The sequence below is a fragment of the Sciurus vulgaris genome (assembly GCF_902686455.1).
Source record: "Sciurus vulgaris genome assembly, chromosome: 3".
Taxonomy (NCBI): domain Eukaryota; kingdom Metazoa; phylum Chordata; class Mammalia; order Rodentia; family Sciuridae; genus Sciurus; species Sciurus vulgaris.
The window spans coordinates 131,462,419-131,480,406 of NC_136463.1; the positions used below are offsets into that span (position 1 = coordinate 131,462,419).

At 42.3% G+C, this 17,988-nt stretch overlaps 1 protein-coding gene across 3 annotated transcripts in view; it reads right to left on the reverse strand.

Moving 5' to 3' along the window:
• PDE11A (phosphodiesterase 11A) overlaps positions 1-6,976 on the reverse strand; it is a 369,784-nt gene extending 362,808 nt beyond the window's left edge. For all 3 annotated transcript variants that reach the window (XM_079132189.1, XM_079132190.1, XM_079132191.1), the window contains exon 1: positions 5,763-6,976. In XM_079132189.1, coding sequence (XP_078988315.1) covers positions 5,763-6,674 — 912 coding nt within the window. In that variant the 5' untranslated portion in view covers positions 6,675-6,976. The remainder of the gene's footprint in view (positions 1-5,762) is intronic.
• Positions 6,977-17,988: the final 11,012 nt, after the last annotated feature.

Consider the following 17,988-nt stretch of genomic DNA (forward strand, 5'->3'; position numbering starts at 1 on the left):
ATAGTATAATGTATTATTAAATATAATTTAATGTATAATATTTTGTTTTGTTTTCCAGCTCAAGGACAAGCAATCAGCTCTCCCTTTTTACATCATGAGAAGGCAGAGGAGATTTAGATGAGCAAAACTGGAGAAAAAGTAGTCCTGCAAAGAAAGATACAAAACACAGAAATAGAGAAACACTATCCAGGCATTGAAAATGGCACATAATTTAATTAGGATGGAGCTGAGGCCATGTGACAGACCATAGTAGACACTGGGCTGGAATAAAATTGAACTTCTCCACCTTACACTCAACATGACTCAGAATCAGGACCAGATTCATGAGCATGTGACCAGTGCAGCTAAGGGGTGGGAGGGGGTGGAGACTGCTTGAGGATTAATGCTACCCTGTATGACATTCTTTTTTATTATAACTTCATTTTGTTTACTTATTTATTTATTTATTTAGGTGGTGCTGAGGATCAAACCCAGTGCCTCACATGTGCTAGGCAAGCACTCTACCATTGAGCCACAACCCGGGCTCAATGTGTGACATTCTTTGTTAATTTTAATCTTTGAACTTGTGCTTTGCAAGCAAAGTCCAATGGGGCAATAGAGTATGGACCTGGAGCTTGGAGCTTTGGGACATGTAGTCTCCTCTCCTACTGCCTGCCCAAGACCCATTGTTGGCCACCAGATCCCTGCTCCCTGGTGTCTTAGGCCCTATCCAGCCTACCCCATCTCACTGCTTGCCTGAGACAGGAGCAGTGACCAGGTCGTATTAGTCAGGAGACAGATCCAAGTCCCATGTCTGCCATTGCCTTTTATTCTTAGATAAGGTCTGGGTGGGGGCATGGGAAGAGTCAGGTGCATGCCCATGTCATTTCAGGGCAAGGTTGTGATCATGTCCACCCAGAGCTGGCAGTACTGGGGCACATTCAGCAGCAACTTTCATCCATCTCCAATCCAGATACTGAGAATTTCCTGACCTGGAAGTTGCAATCCCTCAGAATTCCCTGTATGGAAATTGCAGTGGTATGGAGAACAAAATATTGGGAAGGGGAGATTGACTCCTCTAGGCCCAGCTGGAGTCCTACTTTATCATTTTGCTCTAAGTTTCACAAATTACAGAGCTGTTCCTGCTTAGAATTTCTTCCCTTTAACCCAGCTTCTCTTCCTGTCTTTTGATAAAGGCATTACCCTTCTCCATATTTCCCAGGCTTAGACTCTCTGAGTCATCATTGACTTTCCTCCCTCCTAGCCCAAATCCACACCTGCAGGGCATCTCCTCTCTGTCCCCTGCTACCCATTCCCTCTGTTGCTGCTTTAGTTCAGTTGTTTATTATGGCTCCACCAGATCATCATAATAGACTCTTAATTATTTTCACAGCTTCAAGCCTTTAACTGTTCAATTCATTCAATCACTGCCATCAAGTTATTCAAAATACCAGTATGATCATGTTAATACATGTTAATATGTGTTTAAAGCCTCCTAACTGTTAGCCAGGTGCTCAAGGTTCTTCCTTCTTTTGCCTTCATCTTATTTTTGCATATTCATGCTACAATGTATGCAACACTTTGGCCAAATTAAAACACTCACTGTCCCCTATACATATTTTGTGCTTGCTCATCACTGTGTCTGCTGAAGCCATTTTGCAGTACTTGGATCACATCCCCTCAACTCACAACCATCTCCAGCTAGGAAACCTAACCCATTTTACAGCTCAAATGGAACCTCTTCCATGAAGTCCTCCATCATCAGCTCTGTCACATTCTTCTCACTCCACTCTTCAGCTCACTCCACTCTTCTTCAAGAGGAATACCATTGAGTTTTCCATTTGAGCACAGCTCGATGTTGGCTGTTTGTGTAGACCATATGGCCCTCACCTGTAAGCACGTGGGGGACAGGAAGCATGTTCTCTCACCTTTGTACACTCCAAGCTCCCTACTCAGGGAGGAGTATAATAGTCTTTTAGTGCCTGTTTGCTGGATCTGATGAATAAATGAATCTGTTATGTAAACAGATCAGGTCTTCTGAAAGCCTAGCACACCTGGAACTCTTCTGCGTCATCCTCTTTCCTCTACTCAGTTCACCTAACAAAACATTCTCCTGCTTTTCAGACCCAAGCCCATTCGACACCTGTATCTTTATTATCAACACTAACACAAATTCATCTCACACTTTTTATTAATGATTAAAGTGCTATATTCTGGATGTTTAGAATAATCTCAAAGAGAACACCTGTTACTTGAGTGCTCTTATTTTGAACCTCTTGAGGGCAATTTATTCATTACTATATTAAAGTAATATAGTAAAGTAATATAAAGTGGGCTGTTTAATAACTTATAACTGTCAGGGAAAAAAGTAAATTGCAGTCACTGTGATCATACTGGGTACCTAAAATGAATTTATTTTTCCACTTGCAATTCTTTATTTTTCTCTTAATTTCAACTCTGTTTTTTAGGACTATTTAATAAAACATAATGAGATGAACAGAGGGAGGATTCTGCTGCCAAAGTTTTATTCACCTTTAGTATTTCTTTAAACATTCTACTCTTGACTTTAGAATGCCACACTTATTGTCACAATTTCTTAAGTGTCTTCAGTGCCTTTCTCTTGCTCATATTATGAACACCCAATAATTTAGGTCACAAATCTAATTATCAGGAGATGAAATTTTGAAACTCTGCATGATACAAGTTCATTTTCTAAAGAAAAAAAGAATGCTAACTGAATTTGAGCAAGAAAATTTTAAAAAATATATTAGTTCATAAAGAATCTGGAAGGATGGTTATATTTTTACCTAGAAATTTCAAGATACTTACACATGGTAAGAACTAAAACACATAATAGTAAAAAGTATATGCATTTGGAAAGTTGTCAATTTTCATTAAGAAAAATCTATTACAGCAGGAATAAAAAGGAAGAGGGAGCTGGGTGTACACCTGTTATTCCAGCAGCTAGAGGTTGAGGCAGGAGGATCACAATTTCAAAGCCAACCTCAGCAACTTAGGGAGACCCTAAGCAACTCAGCCCAGTACTAAATTAAAGATGTGGGAGGAGGAAGGGGGAAATGCTTGAACTGGAGAAGGACACAACATTAACATGACTCTGTAAAAAGTTCATATTGCATGACTTACTAAAAAGGACAGTGCAGAACTTTTGATAGGCTAGGACACGGTTAGATGATATCAATCACATTTAGGAGACTCTCAAGTAGATTGTGGAAGAATCACTTTTTCTACATGCCTTGTAAAACACTTAATTTAAGGTTGGAAGATGTCTCTGGGCAAGAGTTGGTCAAAATGTGCTGTGCTGAGTTCACAGCTCAGTCCTAGATAAGGAGGAAAACAACTGATAATGAGATAAAGAAAAAGAAAGCTAGCAAACTGGATATCATCATCTTCACTGTAAACTGTTAACCATTTTTTTTTTTTTTGAGTAATTAAAATGTGCTAGGGACCATTTTAGGAGCTTTAATTCAGTATCTCATTTTATTTTCACAATAATAAGCTTTGCCAAGTAGGGGTTTTTATTTCCATTTTGCAGATGGAGAAATTGAGACTCTGATATTTAAAGAAATTCTCCATAGTTCACACTAATGAGGATGGTAGTATATCAAGATAAATTAAAAAAATATTTTTATCAAAGAAGAGTAGCACAAGTAAAATTAAGAGTACATAAATGTATTCCAATTTTAAAAATATAAATGCATAATAGAAGTCAATGGAGAAAGAAAACAAACTTTCTAACTAGATAGAAAGGAAAACAATTCTAAAGAAGATCTCAAGCTCCCAGTTCATATAGCACCCTTTCCCCTACCTGCCTTATGCCAATCCTCTTAAGAATTCAGTCTTATTTATAGCCATCGTTACTCTTTCCCAATGTCAGCTTCCAAATATTAAAGGCAACTTAGCTTTTCCCGCTGTCTGCAGAGTAGGAGCAGAGACCATAGGAAGCAACAGCTGCTGAAACCTGATTTTCTATGCCTGTTACAACACCCATAACCACAATTCCAGGCAGCACAAAGACAAGTTAACTGCTGAGGAGACCAAGAATCATGCTCTGGAAGAAAGGGCTGCATCTGAAAAGTCTTAAATAAAAGTTAGGAGCTGAGAGAGAATGTTAAGAAATAAAAACTGTAGAAATAAGAGAAAATCAATAAGGAATGAATAAGTAAAGATCATAAAAAGAAAAGACTGCAGTTCTGAGCTTTAACAAGTATCTTTCAATGAGAAAGGGATTTTTGTAGCCTAAGCACAAAAACGATGTGGAAATAATAGCAAAGGAAAAAAGTTGTAATTGTTTAACTAATGTTTTATATAACCTTTGACATATCAATTATTAAATGCTTTTAATTCTTCCCATGACTTTCTAAGGTTGTAGGGAAATAGACACTTGTTGAAAATCATCAGTTAGTGGCTAGACCTAAGCCTATCAAAGTCTTCAAGAAAGATATAATGAATAATGTATCTAAACAGCAACAAAAAGGTAACAAAGACGGTATTTTGGTAAGCATCCCTTAATATTAAATGGTATGTTGACAGTCATCTGATAAAAATATGAGACTTAGAACAATCCAGCCAATTTTCTTTGTAAAATTATAAACTTTCAGATGAAGTAGAGGAAAATTTTACATTTAGTGTTCTTCCAACCACTTCTAGCATTCTGATCAATAGCAACCAAACACTGGAGAAACATGTATCCTCAATGGAACAAATGGAAGAAATAGTCATCAGATAATCATAAAACTTTCATAAACAAGGATAGGAACTTTCAATTTCTATGAACCCTGAAGACTTCTTATAGAAAGTGACACCTAGCTTCATCACAATCAGTGAATAGATATTGAAGAAATTAGAACTGACTAGATCTCAGATTCAGCATCAAATATCAAGTTCAAATCACTGTGAAAATGAAAGGGTTAGAAAAACCAGATGAGTAGCATGTTGCTTTCTTTTCCATTTAAAACAAGCATGTTTACCCTGCTGATTGCCTTTGGAGCTACTAAAAAAAAAAAAAAAAAAAAAAAAAAAAATCAATTTTTTTTTGTTTTAAACCCTGCTTGCTCAGTTCTGTCAAAAGCTGACTGCAGATAATACTGTATTCATGCCTAAAGATGACTAGTTCCTCTATTTGTTCAATCTCTCTAAATTCAACAACAGAAACAATTAAAAGAGATGCTAGGAAGGGCCAAATGGGTCTGAGGCCCTTTCTTCTAACTTTTCCCATCTCTTCTTTTTTTTTTTTTTTTTTCCTTAATGTGGAAGTCATGCAAATATAAGCTACGGAAGGGACTAGTAAAGTACTTAGGCACTTTATTTCCTTTCCAACCTTGAATTAGAGAAAGAAAAAGCATCATAGTCCTCCAAACATCAGAAATACCAAAATACCCATTTTTTTTTTTTTTTTTTTCAGACTAACTCTGGGGTAGACTCCTTTTTTTTTTTTTTTTTTTTTTTTCATCCTAGCAGTTCACAAATACATTCTAAAACCACATGCTGATATTCTTAAAGACAGAGCCTTTCGACAGAGAAATACATGGTAATACGGGGCATTACATGAATTTCCCATCAGCCACCTTGTGTTAGAGAAAGACCACTACATGGAGGATAATGTGGTAACATTCTAAGTAGCCTAAACTCAAAAGGGAATTCAAAGAGCAAGATTGAATCCTGAAGAATTTAAATGAATGTGTTACTGGATGCCCAAGGGTAATGGAAGGCTTGACTGCCAAACCAGTGGGGTTCAGGAAGGAAAGGACAAGGCAAAGTCCTACCTGGTAGGCATCAGGAATGTTGACCGTTTCTCCATGCTCCCCGACATAGCCAATGATGCCTTTGCCCCAGGGGACCTGCACCTCATTTGAGTTCTCTGTGCTGCTGCAGGGGAGCAGTGGGGTTCCTGCATGCACATCAAAGAATTTGGAGACCAAGCTCTTCTTGCCAGCAGCTGCCCCTTCCACTAGGAAGAGAGAACAGCGGTCAGCGTCCACCATGAGACAGACAAAGATGAGAATCTTGTAGCTTAGGCTGGTGAGGTCAAGGTCATTGGAGATATCCTTGACCAGTTCCAAGAAGAACTGACGCTCATTATGCTTTTTGAGGTGGCACTTGTAGTCGATGGCCGTTGGGGGATACTGAGGCAGATTCACCCTTGATTCCAGCAGGGCACTGAGAATGTGGGCTGTGGTGGGTGGCAGGGAGCTGGCCTTCCGGAGAAGTGCCCTCCGCCGCACACTGCTCAGGGGCTCCTGGGCCCGAGAGGTCACCTGTTCATCGTAGGTCCTGTTCACATGGATGGCCTTGGAGCGGGCAAAACTCTTCCTTAGCTCTTTCTGAGAAGCTCTCCGCTGTAGGCTCCCATTGCCCCGGTTGCCACTGGCCCAGCTGGGATTCAGGGGAACCCCACTACAGTCCCCACCACCAGGAGTAGGCTGGTTGTTGGCAGAGCCATTTGGTCCAGTACTACAACCAACTGTGCTGCTGGCTCTGCAACCGGCCTGAGCCAAGCCACTGGTGCCAGCCAGAGCAGGCCTTGGACCTGAAGCCCCCTGACCCTGACTGTGTCTCTGCAGCCACTTCTCCACCATCTCCTGTTTCCCCTTCCGCATCAAGTAATCTTCAAACAACTCTGGGTGCCTATCCAGGAAAGTTTCCACCTCCCCGAAGTCCAGGCGGGAGGCTGTCATGATCCAGGCACCGCTTTGCCTCTCTACACTTGGACCCAACGTTTACCTGCCCGGAGGCCTCTAGCTGTTCCTGCACATGTTTCCCGCACCAGCGTTCCCAGCTCGGTTCCACCTCCCCTGTCAGCCGGAGGTTGTTCCCCGCAGTGGAATCCCAGCTGGGAGATGCCCTGTCCTCCTTTGGCTCTGAGTGGTTGGCACCAACCCCACCCACACTCGGCGTGCTACTCCTGCTCCGCACAGGTGCCGGGCCCTGAGCGGCTGCCACGGCCACAGCTCCTGTCGCGGAAACTCGAGCTGCCGCTGCTCTCCGCTGGCTGCTGCCGCCGCTCTGCCGCCGCTGTAACCGGCTGAGTGGACCACTGTGAAAGGGAGGTAGGGCAGGACACGCCCCTGAGTGAGGCACCGAGCCTGGAGGGAGGAGAGAAGGGGAGGAGGCGTCTGGGACGCCAGACCAGCCACAGTCCACGGCCCAGGATGCCAGGCGGTTCCTGGAAGAGTCCCTGGGCGGACAGAAGTCACTCCTGGGAAAGCGGCCGATTCCTGATTGGAACACGATTAGAAGTGGGGAAAGGCACCTATTTCCTTCCCCCTCCTTCCCTCCTTCCCTTCGCAGCTCTCTCATTCCCCGCCCCTTAATCCTTCGGTGCTTCACGGAGGCCCCTGTGGCGCTCAGTGGGAACCCGAGTACGAAGAAGTGTTGATGTTTTGCAAGGATCAGAACCCAGAAGCGGACTCCGCGGAAACGAGGATGCTCAGAGACAGTTATTTTTCTGGGATGAGGCTGCGGACTGTGGTTCCCAGGATTCCTGAGACTGTCCAGCACCTTGTGGGTGTTCAGTAAATATTAGCGGAACTGGATTTCCCTGAAATTAGCAAATGAAGTTTTCTATGTGAGAAATTCATGACTTTTACCAAACGCCCATGAATTTAGGAGGTGGGGGAGTTGAAAAGAGGTGTAATATACAAGTTACTTGGATTGGGGAGACCTGCCTAGCAGGGGCTTATAGCAAAGTGGACTTGAGGGGCTTACGGGTTTCTTTTCAGCCAGTTTTGAACACTGGACAGTTTCTCTGCCTTTCATGAATGACTTGTCATCTCCTTCTTTCTCCACTCAAACTCACAAGGCCACTAATGCTTTCTTTATTTTCAACATCCTGGAACTTATGTGTAAAGATGTCTTCTTTGTGGGATGTCGTTTGTCCTGCTCTGGGGATGCTTTGGATCTGCTAGCCAGGCTGAAAGTAATACTGTGTTTCCTCTGGGCCTTTTCTAAATCTAGTGGTTAATCTAGGTGTTAGTCAGGAAAAAGGAACAGGCTTATGATACTATCTTGAAGCTCAGGGGTCCTCTTCTGTGGGAAGCAAATGCAGGTGGAGAATGTGGGGCAGCAGGACAATCCAGAAATGCTCCTACAGAATGACAGTGATGCAGGTAATAGAAAGAGCTGTAGAGAGTCGTGTCAAGACTTGCACAGGCTTAAAATCAGCACACTACAGTGATATAGCCACATCAATGTTTACAGCAGCTCAATTCACAATATTGAAGCTATGGAACCAAACTAGGTGCCCTTCAACAGATGCATGGATAAGAAAATGTGGAATATATACACAACGGAATATTACTCAGCTATAAAAAAGAATAATTTTATGACTTTTGCTGCCAAGTGGATGGATCTGGAGACCATCATGTGAAGTGAAATAATCCAATCTCCAAAAACCAAAGGTCTAATGTTCTCTTTTATATACGGATGTTAACACGCAACAAGGTGAGGGGAGGGAGGAATAGAAGTTTATTGGATTAGACAAAGGGGACTGAAGGGAAGCGAAGCAGGATAGAAATAGAAAAGAGAGTAGAATGAATCAAACATAACTTTCCTTGTTCATATATGAATACACCACCAGTGAAATCCCACATCATGTTCAACCACAAGAATGGGATCCTAATTAGAATAAGTTATACTCCATGTTTTTATAATATGTCAAAATACACTCTACTGTCATGTATATCTAAAAAGAACAAAAATAATAATGAAGTAAATGAATAATAAAGGAATAAATCAGTAACTTTGAGGGTCAGTACAGTAGCAAGCAGCCTGTGCTTTGCATTTTAAAATTCTAAAACCACATTATTTCCCATGTTATTAAATGTTCTTCTAAAACTTAACTTTCAGTGACTTTGTGTTTCATCCATATTATATTCCACATAAAATATACTCTTATTGTAATTTTTGATACCATAAATAATAAATGAAAATCCTCACACATTAAAAAAAAAAAAAAGACTTGCACAGGGCCTGCATAAGTGATTTCCCAGAGTAACACTTACTCCAAGAAGATGTCCTGAGAGCTCAGAAGACAAGGAGTATGGAACCCTTGACACGGGTTAGTCAACCGAACATATTAATTCAGCCATCTCAATGTCTGTATAAGATGTGAGCTTATCCCATTTGAAAGATGGGAAAACTCTGAGAAGTTGAGTAACTTGACCCAAGGCACACAGAACTGGGATGTGGGTCTACCTAGTTTGGCTCCAGAGTGAAACACTCTCATAGCCACATTATGAATTGTCTCCCACCTATGTCAGCTGAGTTCTACCTGTACCAGAATTTGTACCAATAATGGGAATGCAGGGCTGAGACAGAATGTCCTCTGAACATTCCTCTGATAGCACTGAAAGGAGTAGGGGGAGGAAGAGAAGCACTTGTTTGAAAATTTCAAATTTCCCAGCTACATCAGCAAGGTAAAAGGCATGGCTTTGGAACTGGGACACAGTATGCGTGAAACAAAAGACTGCCTTTAAGGCATTTACTTTATGGAAAACAGTCAGAAAATAAATACAGAGTAACAGAATGTCCACAATAAATGCTATGAAGAAAAATGAAACATGGTAAAAGATTAGATAAGGAGATGAGGTAGTGAAAGAGCCTTTCTGAGGAAGGGACACCCAAGCACAGATCACCCCAGGTGCTTAGGGTGATTGAAACGAATGAATGACCTGATCATATCTGGAGTGAAAGCATACCAGGTAAAGGAAGCAAATGCTAAAGTTGTGATATGTAACGCATTTGTGGAGTACCAAAAATAGCGGGGAGTCCAGCTAAGAGACAGTGAACCAAGCATAGATTATTGGTAGTTTGGCACTGATAGCAGCTAAGGTGATCAAAAATTAAATGAAGGAAAAAATGCTTAGCACAGTACCTGGCACACAGAAAGTACTCAATAAATGCTGGCTATTCTATTATTATTCTCCTAAAGTAACAGTATGTGGAAACATCACTGCATGGGTCACATCACTGGTCACTGGGTGATCCATGAGTAAAGATGGTTAGTAGTGTGCTGGAACTGACTGGTAGGGACTCACAAGAGCTTACTTTACCATCTGTTTCTGATTCTGGGTTCAGTAACATCATGTCGTTTGCCATCAGCCAAGATGAAAATGGTATATCATGAAAATCTACAGATATTCCAAGTTATGTGATTTTTTTAACAGATTACTTGTTGTTCAACTGTTATCAGTATTCAATGGAAACAACCTATCAGTTAATGAAAGGATAAATAGTGAAGGATACCCATATAATGAAATATTTTTCAGCCATAAAAAGGAATAAAATACTGATAGAAGCTACAACTTGAATGAACCTCAAAAACATGCAAATCCTGTTTGTTGTTGTTTTGTTTTTTGGTACCAGGGGTTGAACTCAGGGGCACTTAACCACTGAGCCACATCCCCAGCCCTTTCATATTTTATTTATAGAGAGAAGGTCTCACTGAGTTGCTAAGACCTCGCTAAGTTGCTGAGGCTGGCTTTGAATCCACAATCTTCCTGCCTCAGCCTCCTGAGTCACTGGGATTACAGGCATGCACTACCTTGGTATAAATCATGTTTTTATGTCACTCATGAAGGACCACATTTTGTAGCACATCATGTATATGAAATGTTGCGAATAGGCAAATCCATTGAGATAGGACATAGATTACTTTCTAGATGGAGAGGAAGAAGAGTGACTGTTGAAGGGTATAGATTTTGGGGAGGTGGCTAGGGTCATGAAAATGTTCTAAAATTGTGATGATGGTTACACAATCTTTGAATGGGTTGAAGTTCACTAATTTGAATACTTTGAAAAGAGAAATGCAGGGTATATGAGTTATATTTCAATAAAGTTGTTACAAAACAACAACAAAAACCACTTACTAGCACAATACTAGTCAGAGTATAGCGGCACTGTGGTAGATAGAGGCAAGAAAAGCATTGAGCATCCCCAGGGGAAGGAGGAAAATGGGTCAGCCCTGGGCTGCCTAGAAACAGACGGTTTAATAGACATTTCCATGTATTCATTATACAAGCAATTGTTTAGCACTTATCATGTTCCAGGCTCTGGAAACAGAAGACCAAAACAAACCCTCTGATTTTGATTGAGGACTTCAGTCTATAGCAAGGAGAGAAAGTGGAAGTAGAGAAGAATATTGGAAAGTATGGAGAAAGCAATTGAAGAGACATGGGGAAATGGATTTGGAATTTCTTGTTTGGTTCTGAATTGACTGGTCATGCTTCCTGCTTGGTACATGAGGTGACTAAAGGAGTTAGTGGTTGGGGAAGAGAATGAGGTGATACAGAACACATTGAAGATAGTCCAGAGGGCTGTGATGGAGAGCTGTATAGTAAGATAGTGTTGGTGTGGTTCTGATAGCCATTTCCTATTTTTCCTCAATCTGTAGAATGGGGTGTATTAGTCATAGTCCCATAAGGAAAGCAAACACACTCAACTTAAAGTAATTCCAAGAGGGTTAATTTACAAAGGGACTAATTAAAAGGGTATAGATAAGCCGTAGGAATAGTGAAGAAACCTGGGATTCAACTCAGCATCAGAGAAGTTCCTGCCTCTAGGCCTGATGGAAGAAAAGAGGGAAAGGTTGCCAGGCTCAGAAGGAGAAAGGCTTATGTGGTGACAATGGCCTGGAAGGGAACAGTGCTGATCTGTTAGAGGACACTGGCAGTGGAAGCTAACCACAAAGGAGATATCAGCAATAAATACCTTGAATTCATTCTTCTCCCTCCCTCCTATCAGTGACCAGACCTAATAGGAAGCTAGAAATATTGGAGGTTGTTGATGGAATCCATGTAGGTCATCCTACCTGGGCAGAAAGTAGGGGAGATAGAGGAGGATCTGTGTAATATCTGGAGAAGCAAATGGAAAAACACTTTACCCAAAATGGAACCTTGAAAAAGCCCTTTTAGGCAATAAAATTAAAATATATTTCCCCTTAGGAAATATGACTTTGAAAATTTTTCTATGTAATTCTGCCCTCTTCTGCTCATCAGCTAATTCCATCAAAACTCTTATAATGCACTTCACAATAATAGTTGCAGACTACAGAACCCCCTCATGGGTACAAACTACCATAACTGAAGTGGTATAATATTGTGAAAACAGATAAGATATTATGAAGATATTGTGCAGTCACCAGAACCCCATAGGGCACTAGTATACCTGAAAAGGTATGATACTGTGGAGTCAAACCAGTCAGCTCACAGAGAAAGCTCTGCAGACTCCCTATCTATCTCTCTCTCTCTCTCTCCATCAAGCTGTAAATGTTGTCCAACTAGCATTTAATTGGAGAAGAAAAAGCGATCCTTTTTTTGTTTTTTTGGATCCTCTTTTTTTAAGTTTTCAAGAATACACACTTCCCTTTTGATCTATGTTTTCATTTCTTTAGCATTGTGATTGCCAATTAGCATTTATTTAGTACTTTTAATGTGCAGTACACTGAGTAACATGCAGGTGTAACTTCTGTTATTCCAAAGAGGACCCATTACATTTTAGTACTGGGTAGAACCATAGAGGTTATCCAAAACTTTACTTCCCCAAACTGACATCCAAAGCAGACTCACAACTCCTCTACTCCTTGGTTCCACCCACCTTTCCAACGTCCCACCACTTGGTACCAACCTCTAGAAAACCAATGAATTTTTGTCTTCTCAGGTGGTCTCCTAATCATCCCATCTTCTAAAACAGATATCACTGACTTCCATTGTGTGACCAGTGTGCATCATCAGATATATAAGGGAAAGGGAGACATGACAAATTACCTCAAGAGTTAGTTGCTTAAAACAATTATTTTTCACCAGGCATGGACTGTAATTGCAGGGGCTCAGGAAGCTGAGGCATGAGGATTGTGAGTTCAAAGCCAGCAAGCCTCGGCAAAAGCAAGGTGCAAATAACTCAGTGAGACTCTGTCTCTAAATAAAATACAAAATGGGGCTGGGGATGTGGCTCACTGGTGGAGTGTCCCTCAGTTAAACCCTTGGTATCCCCCCACAAAAAACAATTATTTTTCAACTTCTCCCAGTTCTTTTGGTTAACCAATGTTTCTTTTGCTCCACTTTGTATTAACTGGAATCACTCATGAGGCTACATTCAGTTGAAAGCTAGGTTGTGCTGAAAGGTCCAAGAAGGCCTCTTGCATATATTTAGGGCTCAGTGGTAACTTTGGTTGAGGCTGCTTAGTTCTCCTGCGTGAGGCCAAGTTCCACATGGTATCTCATCCCCCAGTCCTTCTTTACACAGCTTCTCTCTACAGGAGGATAGCCTGTCCTTCCTTACAGTATGACAATTGGGTTCCAAGAGGGAGTATGCTAATGTCTTATGTGCCAAAACCAATCACACAGCCCAGTGCAGAGTCAGGTAAAGGAGGGACAAGAATGTGAATACTTACAGGTGCGGTTCACCAGGAGCCACTCACATACCATCTGACCACAAACTCTCTACTGAATCCCAGACCCACTTTTTCCACTGCTACAAGATATCTGTTCCTAAATGTCACAGATATCTTAAATTTATCTTCTCCAGTATGGCTAACTCCTCCCCACCTTAAATCACTCAGGTCTGTATATTTTATCTCAGAAATTTCTCTTTTGAATCAAAATCTCTTCTTTAAACTACTTTCCTTAATTCAAGCCTTCATTATCTGTCCTTTCTCTACCAACCAATATTGTCAGCCACATAATAAGTGTAATAATGGCAGATATAAATCTTATATTTATAGGATTAAGTCCTTGCCAAAAGGCATATACTAGGTGAGTGGCAGTTCCCTAAAAGATATAGCAACCCAGAATCTGTGAAGGTGATCTTATTTGGAAAGAGGGTCTTTGAAGATGTAATTAAGTTAAGGACCTCAAAACATGATCATCCTGAATACAGGGTGAGTCTTAAATCCAATGATACTTTCCCTCATAAGACACAGAATATGAACACACAGAAGAGAAGGCACTGTGAAGATGAAGAGGTTGATGTGTCTACAAGCCAAGGAATGGCAAGGACCGCTGGAAGTCACCACAAGCTAGGAGAAGGGCATGAAATGAATTTTCTGTAAGTCTCTGAGGGAGAGAGAAAATCAACCTTCCCAATACCTTGATTTTAGAGTTCTGACCCCTAGAATTGTCAGAATAAATTTCTATTGTTTCAAGTCACCAAGTTTGTGATACTTGTTACAGCAGTCCTAGAAAACTAATACCAGACCCCTCAACACTGCATCTATTTTCCTCTGCTGCCAAACATTGTTCAAGAATGCAGCCTCCAGTTGAGCATGGTAGTGCTGGTGTGTAATCACAGTGAGGCAGAAGCAACACAAGTTCAAGGCCAGTCTCAGCAACTTAGAAAGATACTGTCTCAAAATAAAATAAAAATATAAAAAAGGGCTGTGGATGTGACTCAGTTGTTAAGTGCCCCTGGGTTCACTGGGTTCAATCCCCAGGATGAAAAAACAAACAGAAAACAAAACAAAACAAAACAAAAAAAAACAAATGCCTTCTCTTCTGAGCCTCCTCCTGAAATGCTGAAATGTCCTTCCTCCCTTCCCTGCCTCTCACACTTCTTTTCCATTAAGACCTGTTTGAGGGGCGTTTCAAGATGGCGGACTAGAGGGCGGCTGCATTTCATGTTGCTCCAGGACTCAGGATTCAAAAGAGGAGATATTGAGAGACTTGGGACCAACTCAAAGCAGCCGGGTAAGTCTCTCCCGTTGGGGAGGCGTCCCGGATGGGGCGGTAGTCCCAGAACACAGGGAACTTTGTCAAGTAGAGCTGCCCGGCGAGACACCCCTCCCCCGCTGGAGCAGTGAACTCGGACAACTGGAAGCGTCATAGAGGGGGCCACTCAGCACAGCACTGGGACTCAGAGCAACCACTGGGGCTCCGGCGGCTGCCCAGGGGAGGAGCAGCGAGGAGAGCTGTGTGGACTCAGAGCAACCATTCCTGAACACCGGGGCCTGCCCTCAGGAGGAGGAGGAGGAGCGCAGCCGCTTGGATTTCGAGTGTCTATACTAGAGCTACAGGCGGTTGCCAGAGGAGCAGCTGCGTGGCGAGCTGTTTGGACTCAGAGCGACTGCTTCTGAACACCAGGACCTGCCCGGAGGAGGAGGAGGAGGAGGAGGAGGAGGAGGAGGAGGAGGAGCACGGCCACTTGGATTCAGAGTGACTGCACCAGAGCTACAGGTGGTTGCCAGAGGAGGAGCCGCGTGGTGAGCTGTTTGGACTCAGAGCGACCACTTCTGAACACTGGGGCCTGCCCGGAGGAGTAGGAGGAGGAGGAGGAGGAGTGCGGTGGGTCGTTTGGACTCGCAGTGACTGCATTAGAGCTCCAGGCGGCCGCTCAGAGAAGGAGGCGATTGGTGAGTTGTTTGGACTCAAAGTGACCGCTCCTGAACACCGGGGGGCTGCCTGGAGAAGAAACGCGGTGGGTCGCTTGGTCTCGAGTGGCCGCACCAGAGCTCCAGGCAACTGCCCAGAGGAGGCGTGCAACGAGTCACGCGGATTCAGAGCCACTCAGAGCGACCCAGGAGGTTACCTGGAGGAGGAGGAGGAACAGGGCGGGTCACTTCTACTCGGAGTGATTGCCCAGGGATATGGGCGGTTGGTGGGAGGAGGAGGCACGCAGTGAGTTGCTTGGACTGCTAGTGACCGCACCGGAACACCGGGCGGCTGTCTGGAGGAAGAGGCATGCGGCAGGTCTCTGGGACTCAGAGCGATTGTACAGGACCCCAGGTGGCTGCTCAGAGGAGGGGCCCCATAGCCAGGCAATTAGGTGCAGAGCAGGGTCCCAGGATCTAGGAGGCTTCTTGGTGGAAGAGCCGCACAGAGACAGGCTTAGGGCGGAGGGAAGGTTCCAGGCCTGTGGGCAGATTCTCTGAGGAGGGGCAGCCTAAGGAGATTCATCTGCGAAGGGTGAGGCTCCCAGGCCCAGGAGGTAGGGCCAGGCCCCTGGGAACATTGCAGAGGAAGGCTGCCCAGCCCAGGCAGTAGCTGTAAATTGAGGGGAACCTCTAGGAGGGGAACTGACCAGCGAGACCTCCCCACCGGGTGAGTCTTCCCTGCCGGGTGAGGTTCTCCCACGAGGACGGTAAAATCAGAGACACAGGCCCAAACAGGCCTTGCCTCAGCCACAGCCTAGGTCCCCTTTGGATGACCATTGGTCAACAAGTGGAGGTACCTCTGCCCCCTAGCAGGGAATATACCCCACCTGAAGGCCACCACTCCTAGAGAGGCAGCTTCCTTGTGGAGCACTGCATTATCAACTTCCTGAAGACTTCAGCCTACTGAAGGCTAAGGAGGGATATATATAGAAATCTTCAGGGACATTATAAGTCAATAGAGGAAATCTGCAATATCTCAGCGGTCCACTGATACCTGAACAATATGAGAAAACAAGGGAAAACAATGCCGCAAACAAATCTAGATGTTACATCAATAAAACCCGATGACAGCATGGCAGAAGAAATGACAGAAAAGGAGTTCAGAATGTACATAATTAAAATGATCAGAGAAGCAAATGATGAGATGAAAGAGCAAAAAACGCACTGAATGATAGGATGAAAGAGCAAATGCAGGCATTGAATGATCGCACGAATCGACAGTTAAAAGAGCAAATACAGGAAGCAAAAGATCATTTCAATAAAGAGTTAGAGATATTGAAAAAAAACCAAACAGAAATCCTTGACATGAAGGAAACAATAAACCAAATTAAGAACTCCATAGAAAGCATATCCAATAGGATAGAACACCTGGAAGACAGAACCTCAGACATTGAAGACAAAATATTTAACCTTGAAAACAAAGTTGAACAAACAGAGAAGATGGTAAGAAATCATGAACAGAATCTACAAGAACTATGGGATATCATGAAAAGGCCAAATTTAAGAATTATTGGGATTGAGGAAGGCCTAGAGAAACAAGCCAAAGGAATGAACAATTTATTCAATGAAATAATATCAGAAAATTTCCCAAATCTGCAGAATGAAATGGAAAATCAAGTTCAAGAGGCTTATAGGACTCCAAATACACAAAATTACAACAGACCCACACCAAGGCACATTATAATGAAAATACCTAACATACAAAATAAAGACAGAATTTTAAAGGCTGTGAGAGAAAAGAACCAAATTACATTCAGGGGGAAACCAATACGGATATCAGCATATTTTTCAATCCAGACCCTAAAAGCTAGAAGGGCCTGGAACAACATTTTTCAAGCCCTGAAAGAAAATGGATGCCAACCAAGAATCTTATACCCAGCAAAACTTACCTTCAAATTTGACGATGAAATAAAATCCTTCCATGATAAACAAAAGCTAAAAGAATTTACAAAAAGAAAGCCAGCATTACAGAACATTCTCAGCAAAATATTCCATGAGGAAGAGATGAAAAACAAAGAAGCAAATCAGCAAAGGGAGGAATTATCCTAAAGGAATTGTCAGATAAAGGAGGAAACAAGTTGTGTCAAACAAATAAATAAATAAAATTTTAAAAATGAACCAAATGACCAGGAAACCAAATCATATCTCTATAATAACCCTGAATGTTAATGGCCTGAATTCATCAATCAAAAGACATAGACTGGCAGATTGGATTAAAAAGAAAGATCCAACAATATGTTGCCTGCAAGAGACTCACCTCATAGAAAAAGATACCCATGGACTAAAGGTGAAAGGATGGGGAAAAAACATACCATGCACATGGACTCAGCAAAAAAAGCTGGAGTATCCATCCTCATTTCCGATAATGTGGACTTCAAGCCAAAGTTAGTCAGCAGGGATAAAGAAGGACATTTCATACTGCTTAAGGGAAGCATACATCAGCAAGATATAACAATCATAAACATCTATGCCCTAAACAGTGGCTCATCCATGTATGTCAAACAAATCCTTCTCAATTTCAGAAACCAAATAGACCATAACACAATAATACTAGGTGATTTTAACACGCCTCTCTCACCACTGGACAGATCTTCCAAACAAAAATTGAACAAAGAAACCATAGATCT